Genomic DNA, 20,488 nt, shown 5'->3' with positions numbered 1-20,488 from the left:
AAACCACTCAAGACTGCAGCACAGAGTTCATTCACAAACAAACAAACAAACAAACGAGTTATGATAAAGATCGACTCACTTGTTCCTTAACGACTCTCTCCACAAGGGATTTGCCTCGACTTACAGCCACCTGTGAAATTCCAGCGCAAGATAAACATGTCAGTGAATTTTGACTTAATTTGTGGTTTAAGTGCATGCTAACCCAATGTTATATAAAAGCAAAGAGCCCCATGAATCCATGGTTTACAGTGAAATTTGAATAGCTAAAGGGCGCTGTTAAGAAACTCCACTTTACAATTTAGTTAAGCTAAATGTAATGTAAGTTACATTTACAGCATAAGTTTACAATGACTTTTTAAAGACTTTAAACATTTTAAAATGCTTTGGTTTTTTTTATTTTGGACTTCGGGAACCAAGAAACAAAATCTTTGCCAATGAAATGGAGAACAAAAAGCATCCTGTCTAACCGTATCTGTGACTCCCTGAGAGCTGCCCCTGTGCCCATGGCTTTCTCTCCTGCTGCTGGGATGAGGAGAGCTGACACCTGAATCAGGACTGGGAGCAGGAGATTCCGGCAGGAGACGCTGGGCATAACGGGCCTCCGGCTTACTGGACACAAGATACTTGATCTCCTTGCTGAAGAACTTTTCCACTGTCTGATGACCAGAACATACAGGTTACTTCATCTGTGATTTTAGTTAAAGGGTTAGTTCACCCAAAAATGAAAATTATGTCATTAATGACTCACCCTCATGTCGTCCCAAACCCGTAAGACCTCCGTTTATCTTGGGAACACAGTTTAAGATATTTCAGATTTAGTCCGAGAGCTTTATGTCCCTCCATTGAAAGTGTGTGTACAGTATACTGTCCATGTCCAGAAAGGTAAGAAAAACATAATAAAAGTAGTCAACGTGACATCAGAGGGTCAGTTAGAATTTGTTGAAGCATCGAAAATACATTTTGGTCCAAAAATAGCAAAAACTACGACTTTATTCAGCATCGTCTTCTCTTCCGGGTCTGTTGTGAGCACGTTCACAACACTGCAGTGATGCTGCTGAAGTGTTATCTTTGTTATTGGGCGCGCCAGAAAACATGTCAGCAGAGTCGTGAAAGCACTCACAACAGACCCGGAGGAGAATACAATACTGAATTAAGTCATCATTTTTGGACCAAAATGTATTTTTAATGCTTCAACAAATTCTAACTGACCCTCTGATGTCACATGGACTACTTTGATGATGTTTTTCTTACCTTTCTGGACGTGGACAGTATACAGTACATACATTTTCAATGGAGGGACAGAAAGCTCTCGGACTAAATCTAAAATATCTTAAACTGTGTTCCGAAGATGAACCGAGCGAGGTCTTACAAGTTTGGAACGACATGAGGGTGAGTCATTAATGACATTATTTTCATTTTCGAGTGAACTTACCCTTTAATGGAATGGTTCACCCTCAGGCTATTTTCAATGTAGATTAGTTTGTTTTTTCCTTAGAACAGTGTAAGTGATACGTGTAAGGCAAAATTTCTCCAAATCTGTTCTGATGAACAATCTTCATGGACATCATGAAGGTTTGGGGTGAACCATTCCTTTTAAGTTACAGACTGTTATCACTTCTTAGTTCTTACCCAGATGTAATTCATATAGTACACTTTAAATTACGCAGAAATTCCAGTCTTGTTTACATCGACAGAAGAGAACACAAGTACATAATCGTGAAGCTAATTAAAGTAGTCGTTTTCTTGAGTTTCTAAAGAGACAGCTGTCAATTTTTTCCAATTTAAAGGGCATTATCTTCCTGCATGTGAAAATATTTATATTTTGCGCAAAACAGCATTGATTATACATTTTATACTTATAACAATAAACAGTGAACTGCACTTACACCACCAAGTGTTTCGATGTCATTTTCCAAGCGTTGTGTTTTCATATTCCATGGCAGATCCAAGTAAAATATTCTCCCTTTAAAAGGTTTGTTCTGAAAAGCATCGCATGTGGCTTTAACTTTGATTTTAGATGATACACTAGTATGTCCGTCCAGTTTTGAATCTGTGAAGATCAATATACCACAATTAGACTTATAATAAACAACACATACATTTTGTGTACATACGGAACAACATAAGCAGCATGGAAACTTGTTATTTTCAAAGGACACTTTTACAGAAAAAAAGCGTAAGTTAAATTAGTTATTTAAAAGAGATAAACAGCACAGCACCTCTGTCCTTACACCTTGAGAAAGTGTCGTGCTTCATCATGTAGCTTTTACTTCCAACGGTTAACCGTGTTACAGCCCTAAACCCGGCTATACCAGCTATTTATACCGCCAACATATGGCAGCATTACTAATAAGTGTTCCTTAATTAAAACGCTGAACTAAAAACACAACGGTGTGTTAAATGCCTCTACTGTTTGTAAATGTCTTCATAACAAACACTCGACGTAACCTGTTTCCATCTTCCCGCTCGAGACTCTCTCGACAAAACCTGCTGTAATCTTGGAGTTCATGAAGGGAGATTCGACGTATACTTTTTGACATTTCAAAAACGACTCCGCAAAGCGCTGACATTTGAAACGTCAATTACACCAATATAAACAACTTGAATTTTATGTAGAATATGCATAAGAAAACGAATGTTAAAAGTATAAAATATGACTTTGATACACTGTCACGTCCGCGAGCGCTTTATTGTTTCCAATGGCGAAATTTAAATAGCCGGAAGTTACGAATCTGCTGGTGCGAAATAGACTGCTAGACAAACATATGCGCACACTAGTGCAGTAGAGTGAAACTCATAGAATAATGGGATTCATTCATATCCTTGGACTACACTGATGACAATGCTTTTTTCTTTCGACGTTACCTAGTCTATAGTCTATAATGATAACTGATAGAGGTCAATGCAGTAAACCCGGTTTATATGTTTAGCTCCATTGGGAACAAGGGAAATGTGGTCCATTTTTGGCATGTCACTCAGTAAAGGTTAACGGAGTCTGTACAACCAGATTCACCGGAACTTTCTCTACATCGCAAGCATGGAGATGAACTCTCAGAAAAGTTCTTCAGTACCCACGAAGGACATTACACCCATCCAGCAGATGATCGCATCTTGCTCAGGGGCAATTATTACGTCACTGTTTGGTAAGAGACTATGGATTTTGTATATCTTAACATACGGAAAAATATATTAACCTATGACCTTTAGAATGTAGCACGGGTCAGAAATATATTTTTTAACATTACATATTTTGTGAATGGCAATACATTTAGATTCAGTGATATTAAATATACAATTTAGATTTTATGTTTCTGTTAAAAATCGCCATTAATATACTGTTCTATAAATCGATTTGCATCGATTTGCTTTTTTGCTAAATACACATTTGACTATGTTATTCAAAAAAGCAATACGTAATTACAAATATAAACAATATATTATGTGCACTGAAGGGTTCAGTGACACAAAAACACACATATTTTGTTTAGCTTCATAGTAAATTGCAATGTCAATGTAAAGTGAATCTATGAATCTAAAATAGTCTGGAGTCTAATAACAGTTATTAATAGTCTGTACCATGTTTAACATTCTTTGAGACATTTCATAAAAGTACACAGTGTTATGGTTTGACACTGTTTTAAATTGAGAGTGGGGAGTAATAAATTATATTTTAAAATATATTCAAATAGAAAACAGTTGTTGCAAATTTGTAATTATTTTTCACAATAGTACTGTTTTTATGCATTTTTGATCAAATAAATGCAGCCTTGGTAATCATAAGAAACTTCTTTCAAAATCATAAAAATCTTACAGAACCCAAACTTTTGAACAGTACGTTAGTACGTTTACTCACTTAGCAGATGCTTTCATCTATTCATTAAAATATAACTATATAATAATTTTTTTTTTTTCTTTATGTCCACAGTAACACCTCTGGATGTGGTGAAGATCAGACTGCAGGCACAAAACAATCCTTTCCCCAAAGGTAAGCTGGTGCTTTTTTCTGTTCAAATGTACTCAAATGTTCATGTGTTTGAAAACTTAACTCACTCCTTTTTTTAATGCTTTGCAGGGAAATGTTTTGTGTTCTGTAATGGCCTGATGGATCATATATGTGTCTGTGAGAATGTCAATTCAAAGGCATGGTACAAAACACCTGGTCATTTCACCGGCACTTTGGTAAGCTAAACCATAAAAAAATGTGAATACAGTTTCTCTTCACCGGTGATGCTTTTTAAAAAAATATTACCATAGGTTCAACTCATTCAAATGCTCAGTTCTTCTCTTTCAGGATGCTTTTATTAAGATTATACGTATGGAAGGAGTCAGTTCTCTATGGAGCGGCCTTCCTCCAACACTGTAGGTGTTCAGTTACATTTATGCTGTCCAAACCCTGGGATATAAATTATGAAATGCATTTCCCCTTGCAGAGTGATGGCTGTACCTGCAACCGTAATCTATTTCACATGTTACGATCAGCTATGTGCCGTTCTCAAGCACAGGATGGGAGAACGATCAGATTATGCACCGCTGTTGGCCGGCGCCATCGCGAGAGGTACAGTTCATCCCTGCTGATTCAGTGTTTGACCTTTTCTCTGCATGTCGACCTTCTATATCAAAGTGAGCCTGGCATCACATGAGTTTTTTCTGTATGTGTCAGTGGGGTCGGCAACAGTAATCAGCCCCCTGGAGCTGGTCCGCACAAAGATGCAGTCTGAGAAGCAGTCGTACCAGGAGCTGAGCGCCATTATCCGGTCAGCGCTGCACAACAAGGGCTGGCGGTCTCTGTGGAGGGGCTGGGGACCCACGCTGCTCCGAGACGTCCCATTCTCAGGTGAAACACACTCAGGCTTCACATGACACACTTCACATTTTGAAGCACTTGATTTAGAAACACAAGACTCAAAAATACTAAACCTAAGACAAAAACACATATAAAACTGAATGGGATTTCTGATGGATATCAAATCCACCCACAAATTGGTTATATTCTATAATAGATTTATATAAACGTTGATAATATTAAGACTTATTTCAAAAACATTTAAAAAATATTTCCTACCCCAAACTTTTAAACCGACATGCCCAACGAAATAGCAGAATGTTTACCATTTGACCATATTTTGAAGGGGTCACATATACCTTCATACGACTCTTTGAATGTGTATTGTTTGCTGCTATTTCCTAATTTCTTATTTGACTTAATTTCTCCTCAGCTATGTACTGGTTTAACTATGAGAAGGGTAAAGTTTGGCTCTGTCAATATTACAACTGTACAGATCCAACCGTTGCCATCACATTCACGGCTGGAGCACTGTCTGGATCAGTAAGTCTGTGATCTACTACATCTGTATCATCAGAGCTCTCATGGGTCTCATTTACTGGTACTAAATACATGCATAAGTAGAGTTCAGTGTGAAATATCCGGGTTGTGCTTGGCCTCATTGTATTTGGACAGTAAATAAAAACATGTCCTGATATGTCAAGTACCTGTATAAGTACCTGACTTTTCTTGCTTTAGTTTGCATCGGTCATCACACTGCCGTTTGATGTGGTCAAGACAAAACGACAGGTAGAACTGGGTGAACTGCAGACGATAAAATGTGAGTATACAGGTGAAATTATGTAAATGGCTTCCATAATTGGGATTCTGAGCTTTGATTTGACATCAGAAACAGAATATGACATTAATGTGTAGTATAATCGGTCTAGTGTCCACACACGTCTCATCCAGCACATATCATGTGATGAAAAGGATAGTTGCTGAAAATGGAGTATCAGGACTATTTGCAGGTAAATATGTATATTCATATAGAACACACACTACTGTACTAAAATCTGAGATTGATAAAATTAATAAACTGTATATTAAAATTGTGAAATATTATTACAATTTAAAATAAATTTTTTCAATTTTAATATATTTTCAAATGTAATTTATTTCTTTGATGCAAAGCTGAATTTTCAATGTCATTGCTCCAGCTTTAGTGTCACGTGGTCTTTCAGAAAAAGAAACAAAAAATCCTTCATGAATCATTCTAATATGCTAATATGAAAACAGTTGTGCAATATTAAAAAAACTGTATCCTTTGGGGAAATTGTGACACTTTTTTTCAGAAATCTTTGATGAATAGAAAGTTCCAAAGAACAGCATTTATTTGAAAAATAATTGTAGTAATATTATTAATGTCTTTGCTGGCACTTTTGATCAATTAAATGCGTCCTTGCTAAATAAGATGATTAATTTATATACAGTATATGTAAGCAAAGGGCCGTGATTTTCTAATCACCACTAGATGTCTCAGCAGTAAAGCTCAGATTTCTCTCTGTCTCATATTCTCAGGTTTTCTGCCCAGGCTGATTAAAGTGGCTCCGGCGTGTGCTATAATGATCAGCACATATGAGTTCGGAAAAGCTTTTTTCCACAGATACAACCAGAAGAAACAGAGGGGGACACAACTGCAGCCCAGCACTTGCTCTCACTCAGAAAAGCACTGATTTAGAAGAACACTTGATCCCACATCACACACCTTTGTTAAGATTCAGTAAATTAACCACAGGCTATGCCACAAATTTACCCAGCATGTAATCTATCACTCTTGCTGTCAGTCTAAAAGAGGATTTATATAGAGTTGCTGTGAAATAAATCAGTATTTACTTTCTCTAGTAAATATTTAAAAGTAACAGAGTATCTTCCACACAGTTCAAATTATTGAAGATAATAGTTCAATATTTGTGTTTTTAAATGTGTTCATTAAAAAAGGTGAAGAAACATAAACCCTTGCTTATAAATGCATCTTCATTTTATTTTAAGGGTTAGGAAAATTGATAAATTCCCACTAAAATTAATCCCATCAGTCATGTTCATCCTTGTAATTTTGTTCTACCTGTTCTGTCTTGTTGACTTGTAATTGTTTAGTGTTTAAGTCAGTTTCCGAGGTTTATGTTAAATTAAGACAAGTGTGTGCAAATGGTGCCAAAAATAAGGATGATGATTATTTCATTTTTTTTAGAATGAATATTCACAGCATTTTAAACAATTGTGCTTTTTGTAATTTTCTTTTCTTTTTAAGTGCTTCAACAGTGATTCATTAATTATTTAAAATCTCTTTGTTGTGAATTCCTTAATTCAGTCCAGAATATTGTCTGTAGTTATTTTAATTTACACTCATGTTGCTTTAACCAGGAGCGCATAAGATCTTATGCATTGTGCAAAATTGTAATTATTTATCTTCTATTCCCAGTGTGATAAAAGAATGAGAAGGAATTTTAGCATTCTCCGTTTACATTTTGTTTTTACACAAAATTGCATTTAATTTGTATTGATAACTAGACATCAAAAACCAAATTAAAGCTGTAATGTGATGAGGTCTTGTGACAATATTCTGTAAGCTAGTATTCCAATGCAAACATAAACAATGAAATAAAATCAGCATTCAGCCAAGCTTGTATTTACATTTTAATTTATTGAAGAAAATAAATAAAAAAATCATAGATGAGGACATAAAGTGAAATTTGACTGAATATATTGAGGCTAAATTATAATTAGCTGAATATATGATATTCATCTCATTGCGCCTCGTTATCCTCACCCCATTTATTTCTGTCACAATGTAACCGAACACAATAGAAACAAAAGCTCAATCACAAAAAAAGATTTCAAAGCATTGAGAAAGAAAATACATTCAAAAATGTCTCAATGTGACAATTCTGCAGTTTCAAACGTGTTATTTTTTTCTCAAATTTAAAGGCTAAAACTCTTGAAACAGAAACGTAACACTCGGGTACTCAAATGCATTTCCTTCATTCCACTATACACATAAAATGCATTTAATTGCACAAACAGTGCAGTAAGAATCTCAAATAAATCTTGAGATGCACATTTAGATGTACTGGCCTCTGAACGTTGTAAAACATGCATTTCACATGTAAAATGTGACCCTGGACAACAAAACCAGTCTTAAGTCGCTGGGGTATATTTGTAGCAATGGCAAAAAAAAAAAAAAAAAAAAACATTGTATGGGTCAAAATGATTGATTTTTCTTTTATTTCTTTTAAATCTAAAATTATGGCAATGTAAATATATTAAAACTTAACTTTTAATTAGTAATATGCACTGCTAATAACTTCATTTGGACAACTTAAAGGCAATTTTCTCAATATTTTTTATTTATTTGCATCCTCAGATTCTAGATTTTTAAAACCTTGTATCTCAGCCAAATATTGTCCAATCCTAACAACAATAAAAAAAAATAAAAAATAAAAAAATAAAAAAAAAGATCCTTATGACTGGTTTTGCGGTGCAGGGTGACAAATGTATTTCTGCAGTACAGAAATGAAGTCACAGACAGACAAGACATTCTTCAACACTAAGAACATGGATGTTCACCAAGGCGATGTACGAGATGACAAGACTATTTTAGATGGGAATTCTGCATACATGTTTCTGTGGAATTTCTGTTAATACTGTGTTGCTGCTAATGTGTAATCATACACACTTCTTAATATCTTCGGTTATTTTCATATATTACTCATGGCTTAGCATGCCTCTTAAACAGGTCTGTTTTTATGATCAAATCACACTGGTAACATCTTATGGTAATTTCTTATAATTACCAGCAGTATTAGGAGTGATCCATTAAATTTAACTTCAAACACAACTTTACCAATTAATTCTAAAATTAAACCTTCCATTGAAATGAAAATGGGTTCAAACTAGGGCAGTCTTAATTATAACATTCTGATTATACATATATATAAATTTATGTCCATCTCTTTGAACATCATTGGCCTATAGTCCACAGTCTCATTATACGGTCAAAAACAAAGTGGTACTTTAAGCTCGATTTGCTCTGGAGGTAGGAAAATTACAGCGTTTATTTGCAAATGAAAGGAAATGATAAACTTTAATCCCATGAAATTGACAACACTGGTTCAGATGTTTACAGATGAAGTTAAAGATCGTTGCTTTTGGTTCTGAATACATTCTAGTTCTAGTCCAACATGCATCATATTATTCTTATTAATGTATAGAAATGCATGGCAATGCTTCACACCAGCGCACATTAGCCACTATCTGTGACTGAAGATGGGGAAAAAATGCAAAACTGATGTTTGAGTGCTGTATGATTATGTAAATCACAGAACTCATAAATATGTAAAACTTCCTCACATAAGAGTGAATCTCAAAGCACTTCAGTTAAAAGCCAGAGATAATAAACAAATGTATTAATATCCACATTAAGCACACCAGAGAATTTTCTGAAATCACATTCCTCTTACTCCCTAAAAAGATAAATGATGGCAAATCAACAAAGCAGTATTTGTTGTTCACAATTCTGTCCTAATTGGACAATTCAATATTATTAGGGCTCCAGTTTTTCCATTCTGAGACAGATCACCCACTTCTCACAATCCAAACAATTTCTGGTGGATACAATTAAGTTAACATCCTAAATATGTTTCTTACTGAATATCACAGCTATATATTCATGTTAAAATTTTGAAAGGGGTTTTTAAAAATGGTTTAAAACGTATTTTACTTGGCACGTTCATTCTATGTTTTATTAAAAAGGACCAAAATGTCTAAAGAGGGGCCAGATTAATCACAATAACTGATATAATTTATTATGAAAAGTTGATTTTAGAGGAGGCTTGCGACTAGAAATCTTTATTAAAATAAAATATGATGAAATAAAATGTAATAAAATAAAATTAAGTTAAATAGTGAGATATCATTGTAAATTGGTCATTGGCCCAGACAACCAATTTCCCACACAGCTGTGCTAGTATACAGTAGCTATGACATTTTCAATAGGGGCACTGAAGTTAAATCGAAGTTTAGTAATAATTAAGTATAATTCCACACAGGACAAATTTTATGAGCAGAGGCAAAAACCTTAATCTATGGACTTTCCAAAAACAGCAAACATTTGAACTAGGTATATTAACAACTGAAATTCACTGATGTCCTGAGTCAAGACTGTCATTCATCGTGATAAATTATGCTCAATGTTCAATAATGCTAATGCTTACATTAGCTATGGACTTCATCAGCCAAACGTTCAGATTTAAAAATGAATTGCACTTCAAATTAAACTAAAAGCAGTCAGGAAGGCACTGAGGTTTCATCTTGTCTAGCTGAAATGTCTCTTAGAATCTCTTAGGATGTACCATTAGGTAGCTTTTCTTCCTTCACTTCAGTTCGAAGCCCACACCATTTAAAGCAGGCCGGTGTGTTTGTGTATGCGTTTATATGTCCATACATGTCTCTCAGGACGGTGTCAGTCCTGGGCTGGTAATGTCTAATGTTGGACTGGCCAGATACTCACTGGACTTGAGACTGGCCAGAGATTTGTAACTGGCCATTGAGGTTAAGGAACCACACAAACCCCTCAGAGACGGAGTATCCTCTTTCCCTGTGAAAAAACAAGCACATATACACACAGTGCGAGAGTGTGGAGACATCACTGATCATTTCACACACGAGCGAGGATGTAGCCACAACATCTGCACAACAGATGCAGCAATAGTTGTTTTTAATAAAAAATTTAACTATTAAAAATTGAGTTGGGTAATTTAAATAAATGTGAAATAAAATTTAAAAATGAATAATTACCAAGGCAACACTTCTCGTTTTGTTTCAGATTTTAAGGTACTTAAATTACTAAAAAACCGAAATAAAAATGCATTAAAGCTAAATAAAGAAAAAAAAGCACACAAAAAAATCCTTAAACATAAACTAAAATTATACTGAAAATATCAAACTTAAAGCTAATTAAAAATATTAATAAGTATCATACTAGAATAAAATACTAAAATAACTCTAGATACTTTCCCTACCCCACAATGCATTGCGCTCAACCTGACTGTTATCTGATTAATGTTGCCAAGTGAACAAACCGAAAGCAATATCAACTGTGATTTAAGAAAATATATTTTTCAATTCCAATTTAATCATATTTGGCAATTTTTAGAACTGTTAACGGTTTTGCATTATTTAGATTTTGTCAGCATCAATACAAATACAAACATTTGTAATGACAAAAAAATGACTTCTACACGATTTAAGTGTTTTATACATACTTTTTATCTGTTCTGCCTTTATGCAAATGTTTTGAAAAGGTTTTATTTTTATGTTTATTTATTTATTTGTTTTTTTAATAGAAACTCCAAACTGCATTAATCATTAAAAAAATGAAAATATGGGTACCTTTTCTAAATAATGTCACAATGCATAAATGCTTAATTGTCTTAAAATATACCTTATTTTCTTAGAGTAAATATAATTTCCTGTTTTTCTTTGTATTATTGTGTGGTGTCTTCATGAGATTCACACAAATACTGAAGAAGGGATGCTGATGTCCCTTCCATTGCAAAATGAAATCATCTATAACAGAGCTGGTTATCAGAGAATGATGTCACCATAGATAATTCACACACACACACACACACACATCACAAACCTTCTCTGTGCCAGTGTGTAAGTCCTGCCTTGCTCTCCAGACTGTGTGTGTTCACTTGTGCTGGATCCAGAGACATCTGCGAGAGACTCATATCTGCAGAAAGATGCTCCAAACTCTGGAAGCTTTTCCTGTGCTCACACGCATGGTTTAAAGTCATGAAAAAGTAAAGAACATGTTGATGTCACAATCTGAGGGGATACTTTTATGAAATACAAAAACAGAAGGAACATACTCTTCCCATGGTCCTGTGGGCTTCCTGTACAGGAGCGTATCCAAGGCAACTGCATTGGTATCCAAGGTAGCAGGTGAGGGACATTGGTTTGTCAGGTGCGAGGTGAGCTCCTGTCTGGAGCGAAGGTCATGATTCTTCATCACCGTCCTGGAAAAACAAATATGATCATTTAAAGAGACAGTGCTAAAAAGATGAACTTGGCGTATATACACATGATAGCTGTGTGCTAAACGGTAATGTTTTCTCTTGGTTCCTATCTCCTGGTTCATGTCAAATTAATTTTGATAAACAAGTCACACCTGACTATAAGTCGCAGGACCAGCCAAACTATGAAAAAAAGTGTGACTTATAGTCCGGAAATTACGATATATATATATATATAATCATGATTCTTTGATTTATAGAATACTCAAAAGAACAGCATTTATTTGAAATATAAATCTTTTTAACATTATAAAAGTATTTACTGTCACTTTTGATCCTTACAGAATAAAATTATAATTTCTTTAAAAAAAATAAACATAAAAAAACAAAGGCACATGACAAAATAAGTTAAACTGTAATTAAAATTACAACTGAAAATATATAAACAATATAAAAATAATATAAAAGCATACACACACACACACACACATATACATGTATACATATATTAAGTAATTGAAATTTAAACTAAAACTGAAAATATAAAAATAATATCAAAAAGTATATATATATATATATATATATATATATATATATATATATATATATATATATATATATATATATATATATATATAGTGTGTATATAAAAGAGGTTATATATACATGCACACACATACACAACTTACAGCTGATCCTGCAGCTCCAGTATGATGAACTCCAGGTGCTCTTTCTCCAGTTTGTGGCTGGTTTTTGTGTCTGTGAGCCGCTGCTGTAGAGATTTATTCTGAGAGACAGACTCAGAGAGCTGAATTTCCCTCAGACGCACCAGCTCCTCCAAATAACCCTGAACAATTATAATAATTCAGGTGATCGGTGTCAGTATTTGCTCGTCTTGCTCCCGGGTCCCCCAGGATGTCTCTATTATCTATACCTGACTGACTCATCCACTCATCAGTACAGACCCCACGACCTGATCTAAGGCTGTCAGACTAGATACTTAAAATGGGACACACTCAGGAGCACTAAGAATCACTGATCTAGAAATATTCACATTCAGTTTAACATTCAAAGTTCATCACAGAATACAGAAAACCAGAGTACAGCTTACTGCATATGTCTCACAATATATGTACAGTCCATATACAGTATGACAGATTAGATTCTATACTACATACGACCGTATTTTTCGGACTATAAGTCGCACCTGAGTATAAGTCGCATCAGTCCAAAAATACGTCATGATGGGAAAAAACCCATATAAGTCGCACTGGATTATAAGTCGCATTTATTTAAAACCAAGAACCAAGAGAAAACATTATCATCTCCAGCCACAAGAGGGCGCTCTATGCTGCTCAGTGTAGACTACATGCGCCCCTTTGCTGCTGTAGACGGTAATGTTTTCACTTGGTTAATTTCTCTTGGTTAATTTCTCTCGGTTCATGTCAAATTAATTTTGATAAATAAGTCGCACCTGACTATAAGTCGCAGGACCAGCCAAACTATGAAAAAAAGTGTGACTTTTAGTCCGGAAAATACGGTACTTTAAAACGTATGTAAACACCATGCAGCGTTGACTGACTACAAAGATTTTTTAAAGGGGACATCGGATGCCTGTCTTCAACAATTTTTTATGATTATTTAGAGTATTCATGCAATGTCTGTAACAAACTTTAGTTAAAATTCCTCTATGGCTCTTTTTACCTGGTCAAAAACACAAGCGATTCGTTTCGGTGCACGTCTCTTTAAATGATAATGAGCTATTGCTCACCCCACTCCTCTCTTCCATGGGGTATCACCACAAGATGCGTGAATTGCTGCCTTGGACTCCATATATACTGTAGCTTGGAGATTATCTTAATTAAAAAGCTAGCTATCTACATAGAAGCCTGCTGCAAATTGAAACAGCTCCCTGGATGACAGTTTCAGACTCAGACAGCCCACAACAAACTGGCTGCATTTTTCTTTTCAGCTTTTCTGAGCTAGCAGACACACCAGAAACCTAAATAAAAAAGTGCAATCTTCATCCAATGTCCCCTTTAATGCAGCATGCTCAAAAGTTGTTTTTCAGTCACAGCAAATGAATGGCAAGAAAAGGGAAGCTCACTTTGTGCTCTGGTTGTGTACTATGCATTTTGGCAACTGTATATGGGGTCAGAATTGTTGCATTATTCCAAATAAATAGATTATGATCCATAAATAAATGTAACGAGATTCACAAAAATATATCAAATTCACAAATAAATGTAAAGAGTTTCACAAAAAAATATAAAACACACAAATAAATAAAATGAGATTTGCAAATAAAAATATATATATTTACAAATGTGTTTAATGTCACAAACACAACTCTGCCTGGCATTTATTTGTGAACCGCTGTCCGTGCATTTGTAAATCACTGCACGCATTTGTGGATCGGTTCCTGTGCATTTGTGGATTTGAAACACTTCTAGCGTCGACGTGCAGATAAATCCACAAATAAGTGGACTCCACCCACCGTCTACTTAACCCAATCAGACAACGCCCATGTTGCCCTGACCAATCGCAGCACGCTCTCTCTCCAACCAATCACGTTTTGCCTAACAATCAGGGCGGGACCAGACACATGAACGCGAGTCACTCGCTACAGTCTCTTCAACATGGCCGATCAAGAGGAGTAAAGACAGGTGAGTGATGCTAATTGAACACAGTAATTAACTGAAGGTTTACCAGGTTCTTCATATTTCATCATTTGTCATAACTAGTGAGGTAGTTTGACAATGTACACCATGATTTAATAAGTTATTATTTGCTCTCAAGCACCATTTCGAAGACTGTCGCATTTGTCTGCCACATACATCAAGGGTGTCTTAATTCTAAAATGGACCATTATTCATTGTGAGGTGTAAATTGTTGTAATATCTTTACTTTTGAAACTAACGTTAATGATTCAAACGAGGCAACTTCTATGAAGTACTGTGGCCTACAAAATGCGACCTCCTTGAGGAAGCAGCCCTCGAAACAGTCAGCGGATTTATTTTACATTTAGAATTACTGAATTAGTTTATTAGATTAAATAAACTATTACTTAATGTTGAGTGCAAGATGAAGAATATGTGTGAAGTTGCGGGTAGATTCGATGTGCGCCTGTAGTAAGGTTGCCAACTGCCCTAATTATACAGACATACGTTTGGGGTAAGATCTTCCACTGCATATTACATGAGACTCGGTTTTATTCCCCCTTGTCACCCCCCGCAGTGGCATCGTCTCAGATACTACGAGTATGTGTGAACTGAGGGGCATATGCTGTTGTTACTTTACCTGTAATGCATGACATGACCACAGCCTGTTCATAGATTTATTGTAATTTATTATAAAGCACATTTGAGGAAAAATTGGTATGTCGTCCAGGTTACTATGATTGGAAGTATTAATAACATGTATTTAGTTACCACTTATAGTACAACTGAACTCCTTGTACTACTACAAGTGGTAACTTAATACATTTTTGTTTTAAATAGAGGTAGTATATTAAAAGCACATTTTAGTTTATGGTGTTTCAAAAGAGCACAGTTGAGTACACTTAGATGTTCTTAAGATTATATTTTTTATTAATACTTTGCAAATCAAATTAGCAATAATCATTGTTTTAATATGTATTATAAATGGCTTAATTACAATATAAATCATGTAAAAAGTATTTTTCAAACTTCTCATTCTAAGACTCATTGCAGTTTGACAGTTTTAATGCATATAACCTTCCATAAAATGTTAAGAGTTGTTTGTATGCATCTTCTGATTATTTTTCCACACAGCTACTACAGACCAGCTACAAAAGCATACATCATTTTGGACTGGATGGGAAGTCCCATCCAAGAATCTCCAGGTAAATGTTTGGAATGGAAGATACTTCAAGGTTTCTACCTGCAGCAGGACCCTGATGATACCAGCTGAAATAACCACAATGGATAACTTTGCATCTACATTGCAAGCTTGTGCAAACACATCCTCCACTGGATTTGGACTCATTTAATTCTGGACACTGGTTCTATGTACATTTTTTTTCTATGTACAAATAATAATAATAAAAAAGTACTTCAATAACATTTTTAAATAAATTTAATTATTTTTCAGAATCTGTCTTTATTTTACATGTCTTAAAAGGTTGTTCCCACAAGTTTTACTTAAGATACAACTATATATACACATTTACAACCTTGCTGTCAAAATTAGAGCAGCAGAAATAAAACTTCAAATATCCCTTTCTTCGATCAAAGTCTGTACATATGTGAGAGTCTTGAGGTATACATCTACTCCAGCAGTGGGTCAATTGGCTCATTTGTGAGTTGTGGCCTGTGAATTACAGGCACGTTGACTGCAAAGTGAACATGGTCAGCATCTCCACCATCTTGTTCAACTGCCATTGAGTCTGAATACTCCGTCTAAAGGTAAACAAATAAATCATTTTAAATATTGGGGGTTAATCTAACAGAGCAAAACCAATAAAGCATCGTAAGAGGAAATAATTACCTCAGGGTTAATTATTGGATTCTGTCTGTGGCCAAACACATTCTCTCATCCGACGAACGATAGTTGTATGAGTGACACCTAAAATGTTACTGATGTTTTCCTGGGGTAATCCAAGCTTCAGAAAGTGGATTAGTCTGTCATTTGCTGCCTCACTGTCCTACAATGCATAATAACAAACACAGAACATTTTGATCAATGCAATAAACCTTGTTCATAATGAAATATTATAAAAAAATATATTTTTTTATTTTTAGCAGACAGCCAATACTCCAACAATATTTTAAAATGTAACATGCTACATGACCAAGTGGTCATTTAATTACCTTAAAAAAATGTTTTTTAACAACACACAGACGGACGGATGGGTTTAGAAAACACCAGAGGTTGAAAACTGGGAAACACTAGTGAAATTACAAATATCGTTATAGTTTTCTGTTGGAGGTTACTACAGTAATGATCATTATATATAATAGTAATTAGTGGGGCGGCTTGGCCCTGGTGTCAGATCCCTGGCGATTATCTGCACTAATGACCGAGCAGCACTTTCTCCTTGTGCAGAAAGGCCCTGAACAAACAGTAAACACAAACTACAGCCAAATATTTAACTGAACAGACTGTAGTTTAAAGTTGCATGGAGTAACCATTCCAGTTATATACAAGAGAACATAATAACGAGGAAAGCCAACTTTTCACTAGTGATGGGAAGTCAGGTTCTTTTTTCGAAAACTGGTTCTTTTCGACAGTTAATTTCAATTAACATGTCATGCATTACAGGTAAAGTAACAACAGCATATGCCCCTCAGTTCACGCATGCTCGTAGTATCTGAGACGATGCCACTGCGGGGGGTGACAAGGGGGAATAAAACCGAGTCTCATGTAATATGCAGTGGAAGATCTTACCCCAAACGTATGTCTGTATAATTAGGGCAGTTGGCAACCTTACTACAGGCGCACATCGAATCTACCCGCAACTTCACACATATTCTTCATCTTGCACTCAACATTAAGTAATAGTTTATTTAATCTAATAAACTAATTCAGTAATTCTAAATGTAAAATAAATCCGCTGACTGTTTCGAGGGCTGCTTCCTCAAGGAGGTCGCATTTTGTAGGCCACAGTACTTCATAGAAGTTGCCTCGTTTGAATCATTAACGTTAGATTCAAAAGTAAAGAAATTACAACAATTTACACCTCACAATGAATAATGGTCCATTTTAGAATTAAGACACCCTTGATGTATGTGGCAGACAAATGCGACAGTCTTCGAAATGGTGCTTGAGAGCAAATAATAACTTATTAAATCATGGTGTACATTGTCAAACTACCTCACCAGTTATGACAAATGATGACATATCAAGAACCTGGTAAACCTTCAGTTAATTACTGTGTTCAATTAGCATCACTCACCTGTCTTTACTCCTCTTGATCGGCCATGTTGAAGAGACTGTAGCGAGTGACTCGCGTTCATGTGTCTGGTCCCGCCCTGATTGTTAGGCAAAACGTGATTGGTTGGAGAGAGAGCGTGCTGCGATTGGTCAGGGCAACATGGGCGTTGTCTGATTGGGTTAAGTAGACGGTGGGTGGAGTCCACTTATTTGTGGATTTATCTGCACGTCGACGCTAGAAGTGTTTCAAATCCACAAATGCACAGGAACCGATCCACAAATGCGTGCAGTGATTTACAAATGCACGGACAGCGGTTCACAAATAAATGCCAGGTAGAGTTGTGTTTGTGACATTAAACACATTTGTAAATATATATATTTTTATTTGCAAATCTCATTTTATTTATTTGTGTGTTTTATATTTTTTTGTGAAACTCTTTACATTTATTTGTGAATTTGATATATTTTTGTGAATCTCGTTACATTTATTTATGGATCATAATCTATTTATTTGGAATAATGCAACAATTCTGACGCCATAACTGTAGTAGATGTGGGTGTTCTATTCATACAAAAATTCTACATACTGTGCGCAGTAGGCTCTGCATACTGCATAAACAGTACGATCAGTAGTCCTCCTCACCTTCTGTTCCAGCACGACTCTGTATTTCTGCTCTAGTCTTTTGCTCTTGCTGTACCAGGTGCTCTGATCGGCCATCAGACTGGCGGCCATGTGGGTTTCAGGAGTGCCTGCTTCACTGCCGCTGCTGCCCAGCGTTCTCATTTCCTCCTCATCACTGCTGATGCTGTCAGAACTAAAGCACACACATGAATTATATTCAATCACAAGCATTAAAAAGGCCTAAAGCATGTTCACAAAGCCAGCGTGTTTTTATGTCGTGCTCTTACGTTTGTGTGAATTTAAGGTACGGTGTGTAGTCAATGGCGACAGGACAGCTCTCATCAAGCCCCTCCCCTTTCAGACAAAAACTGTCAATCAAGAATTAAAATTTCAGCATAAGCTAACAAATGCTCTTCATTTGATGAGAATGTCATGGTGGTAGGGTACTATATTATGGAAAGTGGTGGTTATCCTACAAAACAATACAGAGGCTGTTCTCAGCATCTATGTTTTGCGTGTGTGTGTGTGTGTTTGCAGCTTGTGTCAGCAGGTGTTTATAGAGCACCACCCATGAATGAATGAATGATCAGCATCCTGTCCTGCTGGGGCATAGCTGAATGTCAGTGCCACCCATAGAAAGGAAGTGAATGAACATAAACGTACCTGAAGTCAATGGCATTCAGTCCAATCAGTGTATCTGCCAGAAGCCCCGCCTCCTCACCCAGAACTACAGCCCATTCCTCATAAAACCTCCTGACAAACAAACACACAAAACTGATGAAGACCAGAGAAGAACAATTAGCAGAACTTTTGTATTCTCATGATTTTGTAGTTGCTATTTTTTATTATAATTTTTTTTAAATATAGATACCGTATTTTCCGGACTATAAGTCGCAACTGAGTATAAATCGCATCAAAAAAACATATATAAGTCGCACTGGACTATAAGTCGCATTTATTTAGAACCAAGAACCTTCAGTGTAGGCTACAGGAGCACTGAGCAGTATAGAGCGCCCTCTCGCGGCTGGAGACGGTAATGTTTTCTATTGGTTCATTTCTCTTGGTTCATGTCAAATTAATTTTGATAAATAAGTCGCACCTGACTATAAGTCGCAGGATCAGCCAAACTATGACAAAAGTGTGACTTATAGTCCGGAAAATAAGGTATGTACACTACCACCAAAAAATTGGGGTCAGTGACATATTTTTTAAAGAAATTGATACTTTTAAGGTTGCAAATACTGACCCTACAATGTTATAAAAGACTTGTCAATTTCTCTAAAAATCCTTAAATAATGTTTTTCCACAAAGATGTGTTTATAAACATTTCCACAAAAATATTAAGCAGCATAGCTATTTTTAATATTGATGATAATAAGAAATATTTTTTGAGCAGGAAATCGTCATAGGGGTTTCGTGGCCTAATGGTTAGAGGGTTGGACTCCCAATTGAAAGGTTGTGGGTTCTAGTCTCGGGCCGGACGGAATTGTAGGTGGGGGGAGTGCATGTACAGTTCTCTCTCGACCTTCAATACCACGACTTAGGTGCCCTTGAGCAAGGCATCGAACCCCCAACTGCTCCCCGGGCGCCGCAGCATAAATGGCTGCCCACTGCTCCGGGTGTGTGCTCACAGTGTGTGTGTGTGTTCACTGCTCTGTGTGTGTGCATTTCGGATGGGTTAAATGCAGAGCACAAATTCTGAGTATGGGTCACCATACTTGGCTGAATGTCACTTCACTTTCACTTTCACTTTCATATTGGAATGATTTCTGAAGGATCATGTGACGATGAAGACTGGAGTAATGATGCTGTAAATTGTCTGTGATATTTCCAGGTTTTTTTAAGATCATGGGAACCCTGGTACTGTATTTTCAAGATGGGGTGTGTAATTTCAGGGTCAGTGTTTCATTGTGACAACAGAATGAATTGTAACTGAATTAAATACTAATGTTTTCTGACAATCTTCAACTGTTCCGCCAAACTAAAACCACTCAGTTACACCAGAAGGTGACATGTCAGACTGCTCAAAAAAACAAAACAAAAAAAAAGCAATGTTTTGATAGTGCCACAGCGACTTTTAGAAAGTCAAGCTATAAATGACTGATGTCTCTGCACATGAAACTGGTATGG

General features: G+C 35.8%; 3 protein-coding genes across 4 annotated transcripts in view; 1 reads left to right on the top strand and 2 right to left on the bottom strand.

The window, feature by feature from the left end:
• LOC113059886 (uncharacterized) overlaps nucleotides 1–2,748 on the bottom strand; it is a 5,454-nt gene extending 2,706 nt beyond the window's left edge. The window contains exons 1-4 of one of the 2 annotated variants that reach the window (XM_026228546.1): nucleotides 2,220–2,748; nucleotides 1,887–2,050; nucleotides 468–656; nucleotides 80–130 (exon numbers count right to left, since the gene is read on the bottom strand). In XM_026228546.1, coding sequence (XP_026084331.1) covers nucleotides 80–130; nucleotides 468–656; nucleotides 1,887–2,050; nucleotides 2,220–2,259 — 444 coding nt within the window. In that variant the 5' untranslated portion in view covers nucleotides 2,260–2,748. The remainder of the gene's footprint in view (nucleotides 1–79; nucleotides 131–467; nucleotides 657–1,886; nucleotides 2,051–2,219) is intronic. The other variant, XM_026228545.1, reaches the window with a different exon arrangement.
• Nucleotides 1,335–8,013, top strand: LOC113059887 (solute carrier family 25 member 40-like). The gene is made up of 11 exons (XM_026228547.1): nucleotides 1,335–1,389; nucleotides 3,008–3,143; nucleotides 3,926–3,985; nucleotides 4,073–4,179; nucleotides 4,292–4,359; nucleotides 4,431–4,555; nucleotides 4,661–4,834; nucleotides 5,217–5,326; nucleotides 5,522–5,603; nucleotides 5,713–5,793; nucleotides 6,344–8,013. Exons 1-11 carry the CDS (start codon nucleotides 1,384–1,386, stop codon nucleotides 6,496–6,498), a joined length of 1,104 nt encoding a protein of 367 aa, XP_026084332.1. The 5' UTR covers nucleotides 1,335–1,383; the 3' UTR covers nucleotides 6,499–8,013.
• A 2,230-nt stretch (nucleotides 8,014–10,243) lies between these two features.
• The window catches only part of LOC113059885 (RUN domain-containing protein 3B-like), a 15,860-nt gene continuing 5,615 nt past the window's right edge, over nucleotides 10,244–20,488 (bottom strand). The window contains exons 5-11 of the mRNA XM_026228544.1: nucleotides 19,022–19,111; nucleotides 18,646–18,726; nucleotides 18,380–18,551; nucleotides 12,531–12,688; nucleotides 11,698–11,844; nucleotides 11,466–11,593; nucleotides 10,244–10,418 (exon numbers count right to left, since the gene is read on the bottom strand). Coding sequence (XP_026084329.1) covers nucleotides 10,273–10,418; nucleotides 11,466–11,593; nucleotides 11,698–11,844; nucleotides 12,531–12,688; nucleotides 18,380–18,551; nucleotides 18,646–18,726; nucleotides 19,022–19,111 — 922 coding nt within the window. The 3' untranslated portion in view covers nucleotides 10,244–10,272. The remainder of the gene's footprint in view (nucleotides 10,419–11,465; nucleotides 11,594–11,697; nucleotides 11,845–12,530; nucleotides 12,689–18,379; nucleotides 18,552–18,645; nucleotides 18,727–19,021; nucleotides 19,112–20,488) is intronic.

Source organism: Carassius auratus, chromosome 41, assembly GCF_003368295.1.
Source record: "Carassius auratus strain Wakin chromosome 41, ASM336829v1, whole genome shotgun sequence".
Taxonomy (NCBI): Eukaryota; Metazoa; Chordata; class Actinopteri; order Cypriniformes; family Cyprinidae; genus Carassius; species Carassius auratus.
The sequence above is the reverse complement of the archived record's forward strand: the minus strand, read 5'-3'. Positions and strand labels throughout refer to the sequence as shown.